General features: G+C 52.5%; 6 protein-coding genes across 6 annotated transcripts; all 6 read left to right on the top strand.

Annotated features, from left to right (window-relative positions):
* Positions 1-2,140: 2,140 nt before the first annotated feature.
* On the top strand, positions 2,141-3,628 carry AYO21_12032 (hypothetical protein; the record flags this gene model as incomplete). The annotated part of the gene is made up of 1 exon (XM_022661877.1): positions 2,141-3,628. One exon carries the CDS (start codon positions 2,141-2,143, stop codon positions 3,626-3,628), a length of 1,488 nt encoding a protein of 495 aa, XP_022505808.1.
* An 885-nt stretch (positions 3,629-4,513) lies between these two features.
* On the top strand, positions 4,514-5,216 carry AYO21_12033 (hypothetical protein; the record flags this gene model as incomplete). The annotated part of the gene is made up of 3 exons (XM_022661878.1): positions 4,514-4,589; positions 4,658-4,725; positions 4,794-5,216. The coding sequence occupies 3 exons, from the start codon at positions 4,514-4,516 to the stop codon at positions 5,214-5,216; spliced, it is 567 nt and encodes a 188-aa protein (XP_022505809.1).
* A 297-nt stretch (positions 5,217-5,513) lies between these two features.
* AYO21_12034 (hypothetical protein) lies at positions 5,514-6,467 on the top strand (the record flags this gene model as incomplete). The annotated part of the gene is made up of 2 exons (XM_022661879.1): positions 5,514-5,540; positions 5,589-6,467. 2 exons carry the CDS (start codon positions 5,514-5,516, stop codon positions 6,465-6,467), a joined length of 906 nt encoding a protein of 301 aa, XP_022505810.1.
* A 333-nt stretch (positions 6,468-6,800) lies between these two features.
* On the top strand, positions 6,801-8,291 carry AYO21_12035 (hypothetical protein; the record flags this gene model as incomplete). Its single annotated transcript, XM_022661880.1, has 1 exon — positions 6,801-8,291. The coding sequence occupies one exon, from the start codon at positions 6,801-6,803 to the stop codon at positions 8,289-8,291; it is 1,491 nt and encodes a 496-aa protein (XP_022505811.1).
* A 407-nt stretch (positions 8,292-8,698) lies between these two features.
* AYO21_12036 (hypothetical protein) lies at positions 8,699-12,008 on the top strand (the record flags this gene model as incomplete). Its single annotated transcript, XM_022661881.1, has 2 exons — positions 8,699-11,340; positions 11,390-12,008. The coding sequence occupies 2 exons, from the start codon at positions 8,699-8,701 to the stop codon at positions 12,006-12,008; spliced, it is 3,261 nt and encodes a 1,086-aa protein (XP_022505812.1).
* A 1,290-nt stretch (positions 12,009-13,298) lies between these two features.
* AYO21_12037 (hypothetical protein) lies at positions 13,299-15,878 on the top strand (the record flags this gene model as incomplete). Its single annotated transcript, XM_022661882.1, has 1 exon — positions 13,299-15,878. One exon carries the CDS (start codon positions 13,299-13,301, stop codon positions 15,876-15,878), a length of 2,580 nt encoding a protein of 859 aa, XP_022505813.1.
* Between the last annotated feature and the right edge of the window lie 2,375 nt (positions 15,879-18,253).

Below are 18,253 nucleotides of genomic sequence, written 5' to 3' on the forward strand. Positions count from 1 at the left end.
TCCTTGATAGTATATCTTAACTGAAACTCAAAGCATGAGGGAAGGAAGCTTCCCTCAGGCGGTGAGCATGCGGTGCTCAAATAATAAGGGGTTGTCACGTGTGGGTTATGCTTGGCGGTTCGTGACACTATTAGTGCTAGGGAGTCCGTTAGCTAGAACGAGCTTTAGCTGCTGCCCATCTAGTAGTAAGGGTGTGACCCTATAGGGTGTCTATATCGATGTTATCACGGGCCCCACTATCGACAATAACGACGAGATGAGGCCTATATAGGGTGGGGTGGTTAATAGGTACATTAGGTCTTCAGGGTCGATTAGAGCGCTACCGAAAGGTTGCGGCTCGTATGTTAACGATAGATAATGGGGCCATAAGACCAACGATCAGTAAGGAGGGTGCTAAACCCAACCTTCATATTATGGCTGTCCTTAACGGAGAGGTAGCGCTAAAGCCGGACGTCATGCTCGGGGAGGCCGTCCATACCATACTCGTGCGGACCTGAGAGAATCAACAGGGTAGCCATCCGACGCAGTGATGCATCGACTTGATGCTATTTCTGGGGGAGGAAGATGAGCATCCTGAGTGGCCGACAAAGAAGTTCACGCGGCTCAACCCTCTCAGTTGCTGCAGATGGCGGGCGCACCCAGGCCCACGGAGTGCTCCAACAAGGACTGTCGCAGGTGGAACCTCAGACTCTGGTACAGGTACAAGTGTGTAAAGGGGCTGCAGTACACCTCTTACATCTGTGACAACTGCTGGAAGTATACCTACCTTCACGGGAAGGAGAGGCCAAGCTCTCGAGGCCAAACCCACCCGATGGCATCTGCGAGATGCATGACTGTGGGTATCGTCCTGCTAGAGGACGCTTGCAGATCTGGACTTGTAGTGACCCCAAATATCAAGGGGTCAGTCTAGACACTAGATAGGGTCTCTGGAAAGCGCAGAATAGCGAAGACGGAGAACCCGCCGAAGACTGAGGCTGGTATTTGGTGGGGCGCAATGGCCGCAGCAGCCTGGTCAGGAACTTGGGTATCAATTATCCGGGATCGGCAAAGCGTAAGCCATCGCCTACCTAAGACCGTTAGGCAAACACATTGGATGTGAAGGACGACACATGCAATGGCACAAATAATGTTGGCTGATATCCTGGCCCTTATGGAAAACAAAAAGCAAATCCCATTTCGGTTGGTCTGTACGACCTTGATCGCGAGCACTAGGTACGTGCCATACAAGACAAAAAGGTAATGAATGATATGTATGGTACAAGACGTCGGGTGGGTTGCAATCCCGTGCGGCCTCCTTCTGCTTCTTCTTCTTCTTCTTCGCTCTCTTCCTCCTCCTCATTGTCAGGTATGGGCTTATCTGCCTTGGCTTCTTCCTTTGCTTTCCCCTTCCGTTTGCCCTTGCCCTTGGCGTCCTCTGACTCGTCATGTTCTGAGGAGTCCACCAGTCCGCTGCATATCTTGCCCTCTTACGAGGTCTAGTAACGGTGGCCTCCTCGGCAGCAGGTCGCTTCGTGACAGGCAGGCTGGAGGGCGATGGGAGGATGGAGGAAAGGTTGGCGTCCTTCTCACCGAAAAGTTTCTGCCACGAGGATGGGAGAGTCGATCGAGAAGACATGATTAGCAAGGTAGGCCCCGAAAGTTGATTGTTACGAAGAGAGAAGAGAGAGAAGGAGGGTGAGAAAGGGGAGAGAGCAATCAGGAGAGTTTCCACCACAGGTCCCCTCTCCAGCGAGCCAGCGGCTCGTGCATTAGACGTAAAGCAACCCCTTGATTTCTCACGATCTATCTGAAATACGACTCATTACAGGTACACATCTTACCCGGTAGACTTCGGGGAAATCTCAAGTTCTCCCAAGAAGATTCGGCTTTTCAAGAGATTGTAACACTGCCAATAGCACCTACTCCTAGAGTGAGCACCTGATCCATCATGAAGAAGGAAATGAATCGTGTCGAATGGTGAGTTGAAGGTAAACTAAACTAGAGAGTAGGTTCTAGAGTTGTCAGTCATTGGCCACATTCACCCTGACCATTTACGAAGCTAATCCTAAAAGGGACTTGTGGTAAAAATCCTTTGCATCACAACTGCCATGTATCTAGGAAATTAATATGAACCAGTACGCTTTGATGCGCGGATACCCAGATGAGTTCAACCACTACTCTGCGTACACAAGCAACTCATGTAGAGAGTGCAGAGTCTACATCTGGCCGAAGCCTCCTGCAGGAAAATGGATTCGTTGAGCAAGGGACTTCCTCGGACGACGAAGTCGAGCCACACCCTTTGGGAGTGAGACCGTCCGGAAATGCACTCACGTCTGATCAGAATGCTCAGGAGTCGATGGGCGGCTTCAGATTCCTACCAGACGGCCTACTTGTGACGCTGCTCGAGTTTCTTGATGCGGCGGCGCTCCTCAACCTGGGCGCAACGTGTCGCGGGTTCTACGCATACTGCACTTACGACCAGCTGTGGCGAGATGTGGCGGTCAACGACACGAACGAGCGCTTTGAGTGGCGGGGGAGCTGGCGAGCATCTCTCCTGCGGCTGCCACCGACAACACGGCTTGCAAAGGTGGACTGCCGATACGTGTTTTCCGACGCACTCTATCGGCCGTTCCAATGCTCCCGCACACCGTTGGGCCCCTACGTCTCCAACATTCCGCTCCAAAACGAGATTCCACGACTGAAGGACGTGTCGCCCGAAGAGTTCAACGATTCATGGGTCGGCAGACCTTTCATCCTAACGGCACCGGTAAAGAAATGGAGGGTCTTTGAGACGTGGGACCTGCAGCATCTACTCGCAAAGTATGGGCATGTGTCATTTCGTTGCGAGGCAGTGGATTGGCCGCTGACGACCTACGTCGGATACATGGAGAGTTCCCAAGATGAATCGCCATTGTACCTTTTTGATCGGGCATTTGTGGAAAAGATGGGTTTGCAGGATGCGTACGAACCCCCCGAGGCGTTCCAAGAAGACTTTTTCACCCTCCTCAAGGACCAGAGACCTGATCGACGCTGGTTGATTATTGGACCTGAACGAAGTGGAAGCACGTTTCACAAAGACCCGAACGCCACGAGCGCCTGGAACGCCATCATTCGAGGCTCGAAATACTGGATTATGTTTCCTAGCTCTATCCTTCCTCCAGGCGTCTATATGTCCCAAGATCAAAGCGAGGTGACTTCGCCGCTGAGCATAGCCGAGTGGCTTCTATCATACCACGCCGAAGCTCGGGCGATGAGTGGCTGTTTGGAGGGTATCTGTCGGGAAGGCGAGGTCCTACATGTACCCTCGGGTTGGTGGCATTTGGTAGTCAACCTTGAGCCAGCCATTGCCATCACTCAGAACTTCGTCCCCAGAGCTCACGTCCCATCAACGATTCGCTTCCTCAGAGACAGGGCAGATCAAGTTTCTGGATTTAGTGACAAAGTCGCAGACCCTTATGCCCTCTTTATGGAACGTTTAAAGGAAACAGACCCTGATCTGGTGGTTTCTCTCGACGACTCCCGTAAGCGCAAATGGGAGGAGGTCGTCGCCGGTAATGAGGAGGCCAATGGAGAGCAGCATGGGTTCAGCTTTGGATTTAGCGATGACCTAGATGAAGCTGAAGAACCTTCTGATTCTTCCGGCCTGTGACCTCAATGACATGCTGCCGATCTGGTGGGCGAGGTCCGGTAACTGAAAGCCAAGAATCCAATAAATGCGCCCACTGCTACCGCTAGCATCACGAATCCGTTGTAGGTCATGAACAGAAGCCTCGAGTCAATTAGTGGGAGTCGACATGCATGGAGTGGGGTCAGTCATACATGATAAAGAAGCTGTAGAACACCTGCAAGGCATACAGACCAGCTCTGGTTATCGTTCCCTGCCTCTTTGTCGCCTCGTGCGATCCCGACCCTGCAAGCAGTGAGCTTGATTCCGCAGGTGTACCTTGGATATCTCAGTGACGGCGTAGGATAATGTCCAGAAGGGCCACGTACTCGTGTTAAAAGTATTCATTCTGGCATTGAAGCTCTCGTCATATCTCCTGCTTATTTCCCGGACACACTCGTAGCCAGCTGTAAGAAGGGCGATGGTCACCAGGGAGAGGAAGAGCGACATGGGCCCTGTGACTCTCCACGACTCGAAGACGATACAAAGGCCTTTGACCTGCCAATTGAAGAGCATCTGACTTGTCAGAGCGATGCTCCTAGCATACTCATTTGGTGACTCACATTCATGGAGCATTGCCCGTCGTGCATACCGCCATGGTCCATACCGCCGTGATCCATCCCGCTATGGTCCATTTCGCTGATTTACTTGTTCAAACGTGACGAGAAAAGTGCAGGAATTGGGAGATGTTGAGGGTGATGTTCGGTGTGATGCTCAGAGTGATGCAAGGTGTGCAAGTTCCTCTGCGGAAAGACGCGGTACTTCCCCAGCGTGCCCAGTTAATAGCGCGTTAGCCACTCTGGAATTTCCTGCGCCCCTCTCACCACTTTCGAGCAACTCACAACACCACTAACAAAAACCTGGCTCACAATGGCCGAGAATATCCCTCCTGGATCAGGCTCTGCGCCAAAGCCTACAGCAGGCAACGACCGGCCAGGATTACCTTGTAAGTGTCAAAGAACGAAGCAGATCCCCGTCCTGCTTCCCTGTGCCGCCCTGATTCTGACAGGACAGACTACGAGAAATTGAGGCGCGATCTACGGGACACCCTACAGAAGAAGCGACTCCTGGATCGGAACCTGGTGGGTTTTGAATTCGCGCACAGAGGTTTGGAGCCATGCTAACAGCTCAGGCTGCTATAGAGGACCAGATCTACCGGCAAGAGACGGCATATCTCGAAGAAACCGCAATCGCAGGGAACATTGTCAAAGGTTTCGACAACTACATCAAGGCTTCTGCAGTGTCGGCAGCAGCCAGTTCAGCGGGCGGGACAGTCTCAGGCAGCGCAGTTGGCGGCGGTTTAGGGGCAGGGCGCCGAAAAGCGGTTGTGAACGACACAGACCGGATATTTTCCAAGAGCTCAGTATCCTACATGAGAGATTCGGATTCCCCGAGTAGCGCTACGAGTACTCCCAACCATGCAGCCACTCCGACCGGTAGCTTTACCGCAGAAAAGACAGGGGACAAGAAGAAGAAAAAGAGCGCAGGCGCCAACGAAGAAGACACCGATGGACGAACCACCAAACGTCAGAAGATCTCCTTTGGAGGTGGACGCAAGAACCATGATGATTGAGAGGGCGTGGATGGTGCCCTCGCTGTCAACCAGACTCCAGACACTTCGAAGCACACCCACGGGCCTTGTTGGAGACTCGTTATTGGGGATGACACAGGCCGGGAAAGTTCCAATTGCGGGTGCCTCGGCTATCCGTCTCGGACTCTTGCAACCTTGGAACTTTTCATCGTCTTCCTGACCGCATATCAGCATCATCTTTGGAATTGTTCAATGCTTCCTCGACGAGTATTCGGCATCAGCAGGCCTTCGTATCTTGTACTGTGCAACCGGGCTCTCTCGCAAAATCATTCGGTCAACATGCCACGTCTTTCGCCCGCCTCAGCGGTATGTTCTAGGCACTGGGCAATTTTCTCAGACTGATTGTCGATCTAGAAAGCCATTGATCGCTTGAGATCCTACAAATCTCCAGATACAGTATGGCCCGTAATGCCGCTCTCGCGCAAGGCAGCCGTCCTGCTCCTGCTCTTTGCGGATCCCAATGGGGAGCTGAGAGTAGTCATCACCATGCGTGCAAGTACCCTGAGCTCATATTCCGGTCAGGCCGCTTTACCTGGCGGTAAAGCTGAAGAGGGCGAGACTGCCTTTGAATGTGCAAGGCGTGAGGCTTCGGAAGAGATAGGTCTTCCTAGGCGTGCGTCCGCTCTGCCACGCCCCTTCAGAGTCGAGCATTTGTGTGAAATGGCAACAAATTTGAGCAAGAACGCCCTTGTGGTTCGCCCATGCATCGCATTTCTCCATTCTTATGACCCTGAGACGGGAGAAGATGCCAACGTGGCAGAGAAGCTACTACCAAGATTGGACGCGAGAGAGGTGGCGGCGGTATTTTCGGCGCCTTTCAGAAACTTCTTGTATATGGAAGATCTGCCCAACCAACCCAACCTTCCCGGCAAACCTAGCGATTGGTACAAGGGAAGCTGGACAGACTGGCACGAGAGTCGATGGCGCATGCACAATTTCTTCGTTCCCATCACCAACCAGATCGTCTCCAAGCCAAAAAGAAACGAAGACCAAAAGGCCGTGGCAAGCCACCTGGACAAGTATTCCAGGTACCGGGTGTTTGGCATGACCGCCAGGATTCTTGTCGACGCTGCGCGTAATGCATATGACCAAGAGCCTACCTTTGAGCACAACTCTCACTTTGGAGACGAGGAAATGATTGTTCGACTAAAGGCAGCCGGCTTCTTGGGTGAGATTAGAAAGCCGGGTGCTGAGTTGACAAAGCAGGACTTGATCAAAGCTGCAAATCTCTGAGTGCGCAGCGCTCCAGATTCCAGTGAAATTTCACCCTCACGGTGGTGCTGATCTCCAAAGAATGTGGGCACCAACTCAAAACTTTCGTGACGGCTGCATGTGTATATGCCAGCGTTGGCGGGAGCATGGCGCAAAATGGACTCTATTGAGCACGGACCAATTTATTCGACGCTGCTGAAAACGGATCTTCTTTGTTCGGCGTTGTGGGGTATCGATTGCGTCGCCGCTCGTGAATCTTCAGTCATGGTGTCGAACGAAAGTCGATGGTTCTGCTACAGATTCCTCGCTTGCACTAGAACGAGGGTCTCACAAGCATTCTGATATCTGGTCATAATGAACCCGCCCCCCAGATCATCCCATCCATCGCGGCTGACCTCTCCACCTCCATCGAAGGCTCTTCTAGGACTACAAAAGCAGGGCTTAGAGTTGTCGGTCTCTCCTCCACCCAACAGTCTCATACCAACCTCGATTCATGCATCTGGGAGATCGACACCCTCGGATCGGGACAAACCATTGCCACTTGAGCCGTTTGAGGGGAGGAGAAGGTCATCCAGTGTGTATAGCACTGATACTACAATCACCAACATCATTCACATGTACGGCGGAGGGTATCGTGAGTTGGACGACCTTCCACCTTTGCCAATACTTCATCACCCGCAAGCCTACCGAGACACCGTTGCGCCTCTTCTGATCAGGCGGCTGAGCTTGGGCCACAGCCCCTCACCACCGGTTAAAGATGCGCCACGGGAGGCAGTCTCGATCTCGTCACTTAGATCTGCTGCTAGCCATACCCACGTTGTCTCAAGCAACAAGGCAGCCCCCTCCTTTACTGAGTTTTCCCGTCAGCTCCAACAACGCAGGAACGAATTGGTTTCACCGCTTTCGGTCTCTTCGGCTGAGATACATCGCCAAGCGGCGTACGATCAATTGGCTCCACCCTCTCCACACGTCTCGCTGGTTGAACAATCCGTATCCCTCTCCCAAACCCCGCCCTTACCCGATGCGATGTCTGGGATGATATCTGATACCGACGGCTCTGACCTCCTCCCACCTCCCTTGGGCCTGAGTAGCTCGAGCCTTCCAAGCCCACCATACGATGATTGGGAAAAGCCCGCCGAATTTGACCCTGCTCGGCACCATGATCCTTTTGAAGACCAGTCTCAGCTGCACTCTGGAAAGAGCTGGTCACAAAACTGGTTAGATCATGGCTTCGTCGACCAGAGTCCCGAAGCATCGCCACTTGAACTACAGCCCAGGAAGAGCTTCCGACTCAGAAAGAGCTCGAGTGAGAAGGAACGTGAGAGAGTGATGTCGTACGCCGAAACCAAGTACCCGGCGATGAAAAGAGATGGTGCTGAGCGGAAGACGCCACGTACCAGCAGTGCGAGATCCAGCCTTCAACATAACGTGGCTCATTTACTCAGGTCTCTGTCGCGGAAGGGGCCTCTGGAAGGCAAAGAGAGCCATGGGCGGGAGAGTCCACCACGAGAAAGGCAGTTGGCTATTCCTGCAACCCCATACCAAGTATACGGTGCAGAGGTCTTCTCGAACAAACTGCAGAAGAGGCAACAAAAAGAAGCGCGAGAAGCTCAGCGGACGCGCCAAAGGGGGAAATCCATCAGCCTCGTTACAGCGTACCAGAACAGTCAAAGTCAGATTGTCGGAGTCCTTGAAGGGGCAAAACGCAAACTGAGGCGGAAGTCGTCGCAGAAGAGACAGCGCAAGTTGAAGGACAGTATCATCATCGTTGGGCCAAGTGCAGTCATTGGAGCTGTCACTTCCACGGAACAACCTGCAGTGGACAGCGAAGAGTCGTGGATTTGAAGGTGACAATGTCCTCTGCCGCAGAGATGAAACCTAATTGCCAGATACAATGCCAGAAGCGTGGTCCAATAGAGGTATATAGAAAGACGATAGAAGGTGGAAAGGCCAGACTCAGCCTCGTCATTGTCTACATGGTGACATAGTGATACAATTCTCCAATTCTGCAGTCAGCAATTGACCAGAGCCGCAGCTACCCCGCACAGTGGTTGCATACACGCAGGGTCACAGTAGTGCGCAGTCTACGAGGTACTGCATCGAAGCTTGTCACCAACCTCCCTGCTGCTCAATCCCTTGTGTCATAAGCCGTCGTCTCTCGTTTGACCTGTTTACCAAATTCCTATGATAGCTACACCTCCTTGATATCCTACTCTCCGCTCCGGTTACATTTCTTGCCCCAACCTACAACAATGGGGGGCGAGACATCTACTCGCGCTACCTCGTCGTACCCAAGACTCAGCGCTCATCCTGTTGGACAAAAGATCCAGAGCATCTATACTGACCGCCTACGACAATTCACATCCGGTGGCCAATACGAAAAGGAGAATCTTCTCTCCAAGCTCTATCACAATGCCTGCGATGACGAAGACCATGTCAAGCTCTCGGTCTACTCTCCACCCAATCTCACCAGACCGACTTTTCACGATGCCACTTCTCACACCTTTCGCCCAACACATCGCGGCGAATCCTTCGGACCAGCTTGGTCTACCCATTGGTTCAAGATTCAACTCACCGTGCCTAAACACATGCGAGATGGAGAACATCTAGAGTTCCATTGGGACGCAGGCAATGAAGGCATGGTGTGGACAGAGGATGGGAATCCTCTACAAGGCCTTACTGGTGGAGACCGGGTTGAATGGATTCTGCCCACGGGCTGGCGGGATGGCAAAGAGCACATCTTCTACATAGAGATGGCGTGCAACGGAATGTTTGGCAACGCTCCAGGGGGTGACAGTATCCAACCCCCAGATCCAAACAAACACTACACACTTTGGAAGGCGCAGATTGTGGACGTCAACCTTGCCGCTCGTCAGCTGTACATCGACTTTTGGATCATCGGCGACGCTGCTCGGGAATTTCCTGGCGACAGCTGGGAAAAGCATGAAGCCCTGCAGATCTGCAATCAGATCATGGATACCTTCATAGCCGGTAATGGATCGGCTGCCTCGATTAAAGAGGCTCGCAAAATCGCCCAAAACTATATCGGCAAGAATGTCGATTCAGCCAAGGTCTATGATTCGGACGAGAGGAGCATCGTGTACGGAATTGGACACTGTCACATTGATACGTGTTGGCTATGGCCCTGGGCCGAGACAAAGCGCAAAGTTGCCCGAAGCTGGTCCAACCAGTGTGACTTGATGGACCGATATCCGGAACACCGGTTTGCCTGCAGTCAAGCACAGCAGTACAAGTGGCTGAAGATGTATTACCCATACGTCTTCGACAGAGTCAAAGCCAAAGTCAAGGAAGGGAGATTTCATCCAATAGGTGGGAGCTGGGTCGAGCATGACACCAACATGCCCAGCGGTGAGTCCTTGGTCAGGCAATTCCTGTATGGTCAACGGTTCTTCGAGAGCAACTTTGGCGAAAGATGTCAAACCTTTTGGCTTCCCGACACTTTCGGCTATTCTGGCCAGCTGCCACAGATATGCCGCCTCGCTGGAATGACGCGGTTCTTCACCCAGAAACTCAGTTGGAACAATATCAACAACTTCCCGCACACCACATTCAATTGGGTGAGTTTAGACGGTAGTCAAGTCATCTGCCACATGGCTCCCAGTGAGACGTACACGGCAGATGCTCACTTTGGAGACGTCAGACGGAGCGTCACTCAACACAAAAGCATGGACCAGGACAACACATCCTTGCTCGTCTTTGGCAAGGGGGATGGAGGAGGTGGACCCACCTGGTCAATGCTGGAGAAGCTGAGGAGATGCCGTGGTCTGAGCGACACGGTCGGACTACTGCCCCGAGTACACATGGGAAACACCGTGGACGATTTTTATGCAAACATAGAGAAGAAAGTGGCAGAAGGTACCGAGCTCGTTACATGGTACGGCGAGCTTTACTTTGAACTGCACCGAGGCACGTACACGACACAAGCCAACAACAAGCTCAATAACCGGAAGCAGGAAATTATGTTGCACGACGTCGAATATCTGGCAACTTTGGCGAGTCTGAAGAGCAAGAGCTACAAATACCCCAAGAAGGAGATCGATGAGATGTGGGAGAATGTGCTCCTTTGCCAGTTCCACGACTGCTTGCCTGGCAGCTCCATTGAGATGTGCTATGATGACTCGGACAAACTTTACGCCCACAATGCGAAAGTGGGAGAAAAGGTAAAGGAAGAGGCACTCACGGTCCTGGGCTTGTCTCAGCACCTTAAAGCTAATGCCGAGCTTGCGGCCTTCAACACTACCCCCTGGAAACGATCGGAGCTAGTCAGGATCCCACATGCCAATGCAAAGTCGCAAGAGCAGATGTATACCTATGTATCTGGCGGGCCGGGTGTCTGTAAGACGCATGCTGCTTCGGCGATCCAATCGACAGCGTCCGTTGAAGAAGTGCGGAAGGGTGTCTTTGTCTTGAAGAACAGCATATTCCAGGCAGAGGTGGAGGCAGGCTGCATCACGTCATTGATTGACCTGAGAGCAAACAGAGAGGTGATTGCTAAGGGAGGCAAGGGGAATCAGCTGGTGATATTCGACGACAAGCCTTTGTACTGGCAAGCCTGGGATGTGGAGGTTTTCCATCTCGACTCCAGAAAAGAGCTCCACTCGGACGCATCAGAGATTGTCGAACGTGGCCCGTACAGGGTGAGTGTGGCCACCAAGACACAGGTCAGTAAAGACAGCTGGGTCAAGACCACCATCAGCCTCGACGCATGCGACAGCCAAACCCAGGCCGGGTACCTGTTGGTTGAAGCCGAAGTGGAATGGCATGAGAACATGAAATTCTTAAAGGTAGAATTTCCCGTGGATGTGGTCAACACGGAAGCAAACTACGAGACGCAATACGGAATCATTCGCCGCCCGACACACTACAACACAAGGTAAGGATCACTATTGCTCCATGGACCATCCGAATGCTGACGATGCTAGTTGGGATATGGCCAAGTTCGAGGTGTGCTGCCATAAATTTGCTGATCTTTCAGAGGCCAATTATGGTGTGTCGATCCTGAACGACTCCAAATACGGCTTTGCGACCTGCGGCAACCTTATGCGTCTATCACTGTTGCGGGCCCCCAAAGCACCTGATGCACACGCCGATATGGGCCGTCACCACATCAAGTGGGCAATCATGCCTCACCAAGGCGCGCTGAGCAGCGACACTGTCCGAGCGGCCTACAACTTCAACCATCCAATGACGTTGGTGTCGGTCGTGGACGACAGGCCTCCTAAGGAGTTGTTCAACGCCGTGGGCCTCACCGGCGCGCCATCACTGATCCTGGACTGCGTCAAGCGTGGAGAAGACGACGAAGACGTCTCCCGAGGCGAGCTCACCCAGCGAAAGGGACAGAGCGTGATACTGAGGATTTACGAGAGCATGGGCGGAAAGAGTCGCGGAGTGATTGAAACGACCCTGCCAGTGAAGAAGGTGTTCGAAACCAACGTGTTGGAGGACGACGGCAAGCAGCTGGACATGTCCGGGAAGAACAAGATCAGTATCCCGATTGAACTGCGCGCGTTCGAGGTCAAGACATTCAGGTTGCAGCTGTAGTTGTTTTCGACCAGACATGTTAACGGGATGGAGCAGGCGTCTGTGGGACTTGCCAAAAGTATCAATATATCGCTCTCGTTTTCCGCGTCTTTCGGAGTACCATGCATTGTAATAGTAAAGGGGCCACCATCTACCATTCCCCACAGTGTAGACAATCGGGATGGAGGGAGGTGTGGAAGGTGGAAATTGGCTTTCCGTGGCGCTAGATCGGCTGTGTCGAGCGTGGCAAGGCTGAAGCAGTGCTTTATGTTTAGCGAACGTGAGTTTCCTTGACGTTCTTCCTGCAATTTCGGTGCCGGCAGATATGGGGACGGACGGAAGCCGGGGGAGAAGATGGTGGTCGAAGTGTGATGATGGTGATGGTTGCGAGAGGTCGGAGGTGGGAATAGGCGAGCGAGGATGTTGGGCCATCTGCCACCTGCCATTTGCCATTTGCCATCTGGCTCTCAGAAGCCCGGATGGACCAGTCCAGCGGGATCGTGTTGGCCTGGAGCCCCGGCACTCTGTATCCCTGTCGCCAAAGCGGCCGTCAGCGGCCCAGCAGCGCAGTCACTGGAGGGTTGAATTTAGCTCCAGATTCGCTAAGCAAATCAGACAAATTTCCTCGCCAGTTGCTCCCCTTTGGCGCCTTTGTTTCCTCGCCTGCGGTGCCTGCGCGCCCCGTGGCACCAACCTGCGACCCTGTCAAGAAAAAAAAGGACCCCCATGTTGGTCGGGTTTCCATGACCATTCACCATTCACCATTCACCAATGCGTACATAACAACAATGCTTCAGCTTACTCGTATTCCTAACCTGCGATTCGGCGCGACCCAAAACTATGCTTAGTCCTTGCTTCTACGTCTTTTGTTTATCCCTCTGCTCCGACCCGTACAACCAACCGCCGCCTACTACCACTGCGACACCAACACCACACATACTCGTCCTGCCTCCCCTTTCCCTATCCTTGTCCCTATCAGCAGCCACCATATCTTGACACCTATGGTCGATGGTTTTAATCAGCGCAGCCTTCATCTAATAAGATTGGATTTCCTGGCTTTTCGCTGAATTGCCTCAGTCTGCTCAACCCGAGGTGCTTGTCCTCCACAAGTTCCGGCGAGTTGCAGATCTCGCCGAGCCCGCACCCGCTACTTCTTCGATGGACACTGAAACGTCCAACGTGGCTTGAATCGCCGCTCGACCCCGCGATACTTCGAGACAACAAGCAATCATCGGCCTGATCGTTCCGTCCGTCCTGGCATTTGCTTCGAGCCCGATTCCCCTGGGTTCTGAATAGCCTCCTTAGTCCGCCATGTCGGCCATCAGCATTGGGGACACTGTCATGGTCCCCGGCGACATGCATGGTGTCGTCAAATTCATCGGCCCTGTCACTGGGAAAAAGGGAATATTTGCGGGCGTACAACTTGCGACAGAATATGCGCCTCGCGGCAAAAATTCCGGCGAGGTGGATGGAAAATACTACTTCAGAACCACGATCCCGGGCTCGGGCATATTTCTACCCTTGGAGAAGGCCGTGAAGAAACCCGGCAGTGCTGGCAGTGCAGGATCAGGATTGGGGCTCAGTGGTGTTAGAGCAAGTCCTGGCCCGGGCACACCTACCAACAGACTTGCCAGCTTCAATCAGGGTGGGCGGACCCCCGGCGTGACCACGGGTCTTGTCAAACCCAGCTTCAGTCAGTCCATGGGTCCCGGTGGATTGAGATCATCAGGTGCTGCCAGCCCGGCACTCAAACCACCCCTCAGAAGAGAATCACTACCGCGACCCTCGAGTCCGCTGCGAAAAGTCAATACCCCGACACCCAGGACGTTGGCCACACCCAAGACACGACCCAGCGGTATTGGTCTGGCAAAGAGCACAAATGGAGGAGGCCCCGGCGGGCCTTACGCAAAAGCCAGCCAGCAACGCGGTGTCAACAACTTCAGCCAGAGCCTGAGACAGGGCAGCTCGACTGCATCTGCAAGTCCCTCGCTAGGCCCCGAGTCAAGTTTTGATGAAATCCCCGAACAAGAGGCGGAATCCACACCGACACCGACACCCAATTTCAGCCGAAAGACGGCCGAAAGCAACGTGGAAAAGTACGAGACCAAGATTCGCGAATTGAATGAAGAATTGGAAAACGCGAAACGCCAAATACATGACCAAGGCACCAGTTTTGCCGAAATGGAACGGAACTTCAACGAGATACAAAAACTCCTTCCTGGACTGGAAGAAGATCAGCAGGCCGAGAAAAGGGCCCGAGAGGATGATGAAGACGACCTCCCCCGTGACGTCGTTTCCCTAAGAGAAGCCCTCCGGGAGAAGAATGAGAAGATCAAATTGCTCACGGCGGAATTTGATGCCAACCGTGCTGATTTCCGCTCGACGATCGATACGTTGGAGATGGCGAGTACCGAAACCGAACGTGTCTACGAGAAGAGAGTAGATGAGTTGCTCGAAGAAGTGAGAAATCTACAGGATCGAAGTGAGGATGTCGAGACCGTCGCACAGCAACTTAAGCAGTTGGAAGAGCTTGTGCAGGAGCTTGAAGAAGGCCTCGAGGATGCAAGGCGCGGCGAGGCTGAGGCGCGTGGCGAGGTGGAATTCTTGAGAGGCGAGGTCGAGAGATCGAGAAGCGAGTTGAGGAGGGAGAAGGAGAGGATGAAGACGGAAGAGCAGCTAAATGGTGGTGGTGGCTACTCGTCTTCGTCTAAAGTCCAAGAGCTCGAAGCACAATTAACCGCAAAGGATGATGAAATAAGGGGATTGAAAGCCATTATCCAAAATTTGAATGCTACCAGCCCTAAACGACCAAACGGTATTGCGGTGGCTAACGGGCATCAAAGGAAAGATTCGTCCCCTGTTGGCGATGGCGGAGAAGATGCTCTGCAACAACAAATTCGCGATCTTGAGGTTCTTTTACAACAAAAGAGTGCTCATGAGGAAGAACTTGTGCAAGAAGTCAGACAGCTACGGAATAGCGTCACACTTTCAAAGTTCCCTATGCCTATGGGCGGAGCTGCGTTTGGCATCCATACAGGTATGCGCACTGGGCACTCTAGGAGCAACAGCGAGGAACTGGATCGCAAGCACCTCAGCACCGGTACCATTGGAAGCCAGCGGACAGTTGTCCTCGGGCCAGTGAAACGAAACGGAACCAGTGGTCATGAGCGACAAGACAGTCAAACGACGGGCCAGGAAGCCTGGCACGACGCTCCCTCGGGGATAGGGTCGCCAGTGAGACAACGTCTCGATTATGACACTGGCGTCAGGGAACGAGAGAGGTCTGACGATGGCGTAACGGATGTGTCGACATCTGAAAGCGCAGTTTTATGGTGCGAGATTTGCGAAGAAGGGGGGCATGATATTTTGACCTGTGGAAACATGTTTGGCCCAGGCAAAAAGACTACGACCGACGTCGATTCGTCTGATATGGACGACAAAAATGGCAGAGGCGTTGGTCTCGAGGGCCATCCCGGAGATGATGAAGAGCATGTCGACCATGCTGGACAGATGCTGGCAGTGACAGCAGGACCACGGGATCCAGATCGACCAGCGCCCCTTATGAGTCGAAAGTCGACGAACAACACCATAACCTCACCGTCCGACGTCAGCCCCAACCCGCCGCCTACAGAAGATCTACCCTCTCCACCAGTTACATCAGATGCCCCAGAATCTCCCAGTGTGAGAATGGCAAATCCTCCGCTTCCCGCTCCATCCACATCCACGGCTGCTCCAGTCCAAGCACCAGCCAAACTTATAGAGGGAACAGGTGCACAAGCTGGCATGCTAGCTGGACGGACGACAGGTGTCATCGACCCGGAGAAGTGGTGTGCGTTGTGTGAGCGTGACGGGCACGAAAGCGTCGACTGTCCCGTTGAAGAGGCCTTCTAGGGGGGGGGAGATCTCTTTTGAAAACCTGAGATGCGGATACGAAAAACCAATATTTAATCAGGGGCGTCTGGTCGAGGATAGAGGTTGGGTGGGGGTCTTTGGGGGCCTATCCAGCTACGTCCTGTATAGGGCAAGAGAAGAGGGTTTTGTCAGTCGACATGGCTTTTCCCATGATGTCTAGTGGGGAGGGGAGAATCAACGATTACGGGAAGTTATAGCGGCGGCTTGCTGGACTGACTGATTGACTGACTGGATGGATGAGGGAAAAAGGGAAGAAACCGAGCAGGATGACCCAGGGGAAAAGGAAAAAGGGGGGGGGGGGGGGGTCCACTGCTCGGCTTGCTTCTGAGTTGATGTGTTCATATTGGGGACGGTAGGTAGTTACATGTAGATAATCTTTGCTGTTTGATTTCTGTTTGTTATCTTTTGCCGGCGATCGACTGAATGTATTGTATGTATATGTATCAAAATTTATATCTAATTTGGTGGCTGCTCTTTTTCCCCCCTTTTCTCATACAAGAGTGTAGTTGGTTTTCTCGAGTGCGAACATTCGCAAATAAGGGGCGACGTCGCACGATAGGCCTGTGGGGGACTCCTTGATCACATAGTAATTATCTGTCTGTCTTCTGTCCCCGTCGGACATGGGGGGTTGTATATTGTGTGCTTCTTGGAATGTCCTGGAATGGAGGGGGAATGAATGACTCGGGGGGACCGCAAGTTCAAGCGCAAATTCGCTGGATACTCGGGTAGAATCCAACACGACTCAATTTAGCTGGCAGCTGTTTCTCTATTGTATGAACTTGCGGTCCCGAGCCAAGGTAAATACTTGCTGTCGAGCATTTTTACTAGTCGCAGCCTTGTTATCGCCTTGGTGGCTTGTTCGTTGAGTGAGGATTCGGAGTTGGCTTTCTTTGTCCTATCAGGGAGGCGAAGACGTGAAGTTGGCTTTGCCTAAACAGGTGGTGGCGCTTTCGGCCTGGTTCGCCCTAGAATCCGATGGAGGTTATTATGAATCGTTCTTCTGAGTCAGAGACTTCTTGAGATTTCAGGTGGCGTCGAGAACAATGCTATTGGCGTCACAGAATGGCGCTCTATCAAAGCTCGCAGCGCCACTCATTCATCTTCGAAAGATGTAGTTGAAAGAAACGGCGAGGAAGGAACCAAGGCGTCCAGGGCTTCCACTTGCATCCTAGGGCTGAGACCCTTGCAGCTGCAAATGGCTTGTCGTGATTGGCGCCCAAGAAACTCTAATAGGAATACTTCCGAAGCAAGATACAGTCAGAGGTAACCCACACTTTGGACTTGTCCAGGTAAGGAGACACAGCAACTAGGCTCAAAGGATTTAGCATTCTTATTGAAAAACGCCGGAAAGCGACCCAATGAGACTACCTGGTCCAGCGAGACTGGACCGTCCGCCACCAGACGAAGTGAACGCACACTTGCTCGTCAAGACTGCTGATCTAAAGCTGGGGGATTTTGTCTGTACATATGGGTGCACTTGACAATAGATGGCATCGAAAGGCTCATCAAGTAGTTGTCTGTCTATGGTGTGCGGTGGAGTGGGGTTGACGAATGAGAGTCCAGCGAGGGTCAGTATAAAAATATCTTAGTCCTCACATTTCTCTCACTCTCTCCTCTTCTCTATACTAAAATATCATAAAAATGTCGTTGAATTTTTCGCGTGCCGCCTACCAAGTCATTAACATCTTCGTAAGTGTCTCTATTGTGTTGTACCTCACCCTCAATTTACAAGTACTGTGCATTTCCCCGTGTCCAGTTTGGTGAGAGATTGGTTTCACTTCCCATCACTCAAAAAACACACACTGGACATTTGAGATTGCTGCGTGATGCTCGTATGGCATGAGGAAAGAACATTATCGTGTCTTGCCCCTTTCTATCGAGCCTTTCATACTATTTTCTCTGGGAAATCTACCAGTCTTTCAGTTCAAATCTCATTTGAAACTTCACTTCAGACTTCAGATCAAATTTCAAGTTCACCAAGTCAACCTACGTGCATTGAATGTTGAGGACGGGTTGCCTATGCCCGCATTCCTACAAACAGGCCAATGCTTTGCTTGTTGTATCCCTCAGTCGTGCCTCGGACCCATTTCCCTCACTGACCCAGCGCGTTTGATCTGCAATTCTCATCTTGAATTTCACTTCGCATTCGCATTCTACCAGAGCAAGAAACACACACTGGGAATCAGACAGCCGCTCTATACTCGTGGGGTTTCGCCGAGGAGGCAGACACTTGTCTTGCCTTTCCCAGAGAAACTGACCTCCATGGTCTCACCTCTCGTGTCACCTCCATGTCTTGCGATGCTCTCAAGAACTACAGTGTCCCCCACATGACAAAGGTTGGATAGGTACTGACG

The sequence above is a fragment of the Fonsecaea monophora genome (assembly GCF_001642475.1).
Source record: "Fonsecaea monophora strain CBS 269.37 chromosome Unknown Scaff209, whole genome shotgun sequence".
Classification (NCBI taxonomy): Eukaryota; Fungi; Ascomycota; class Eurotiomycetes; order Chaetothyriales; family Herpotrichiellaceae; genus Fonsecaea; species Fonsecaea monophora.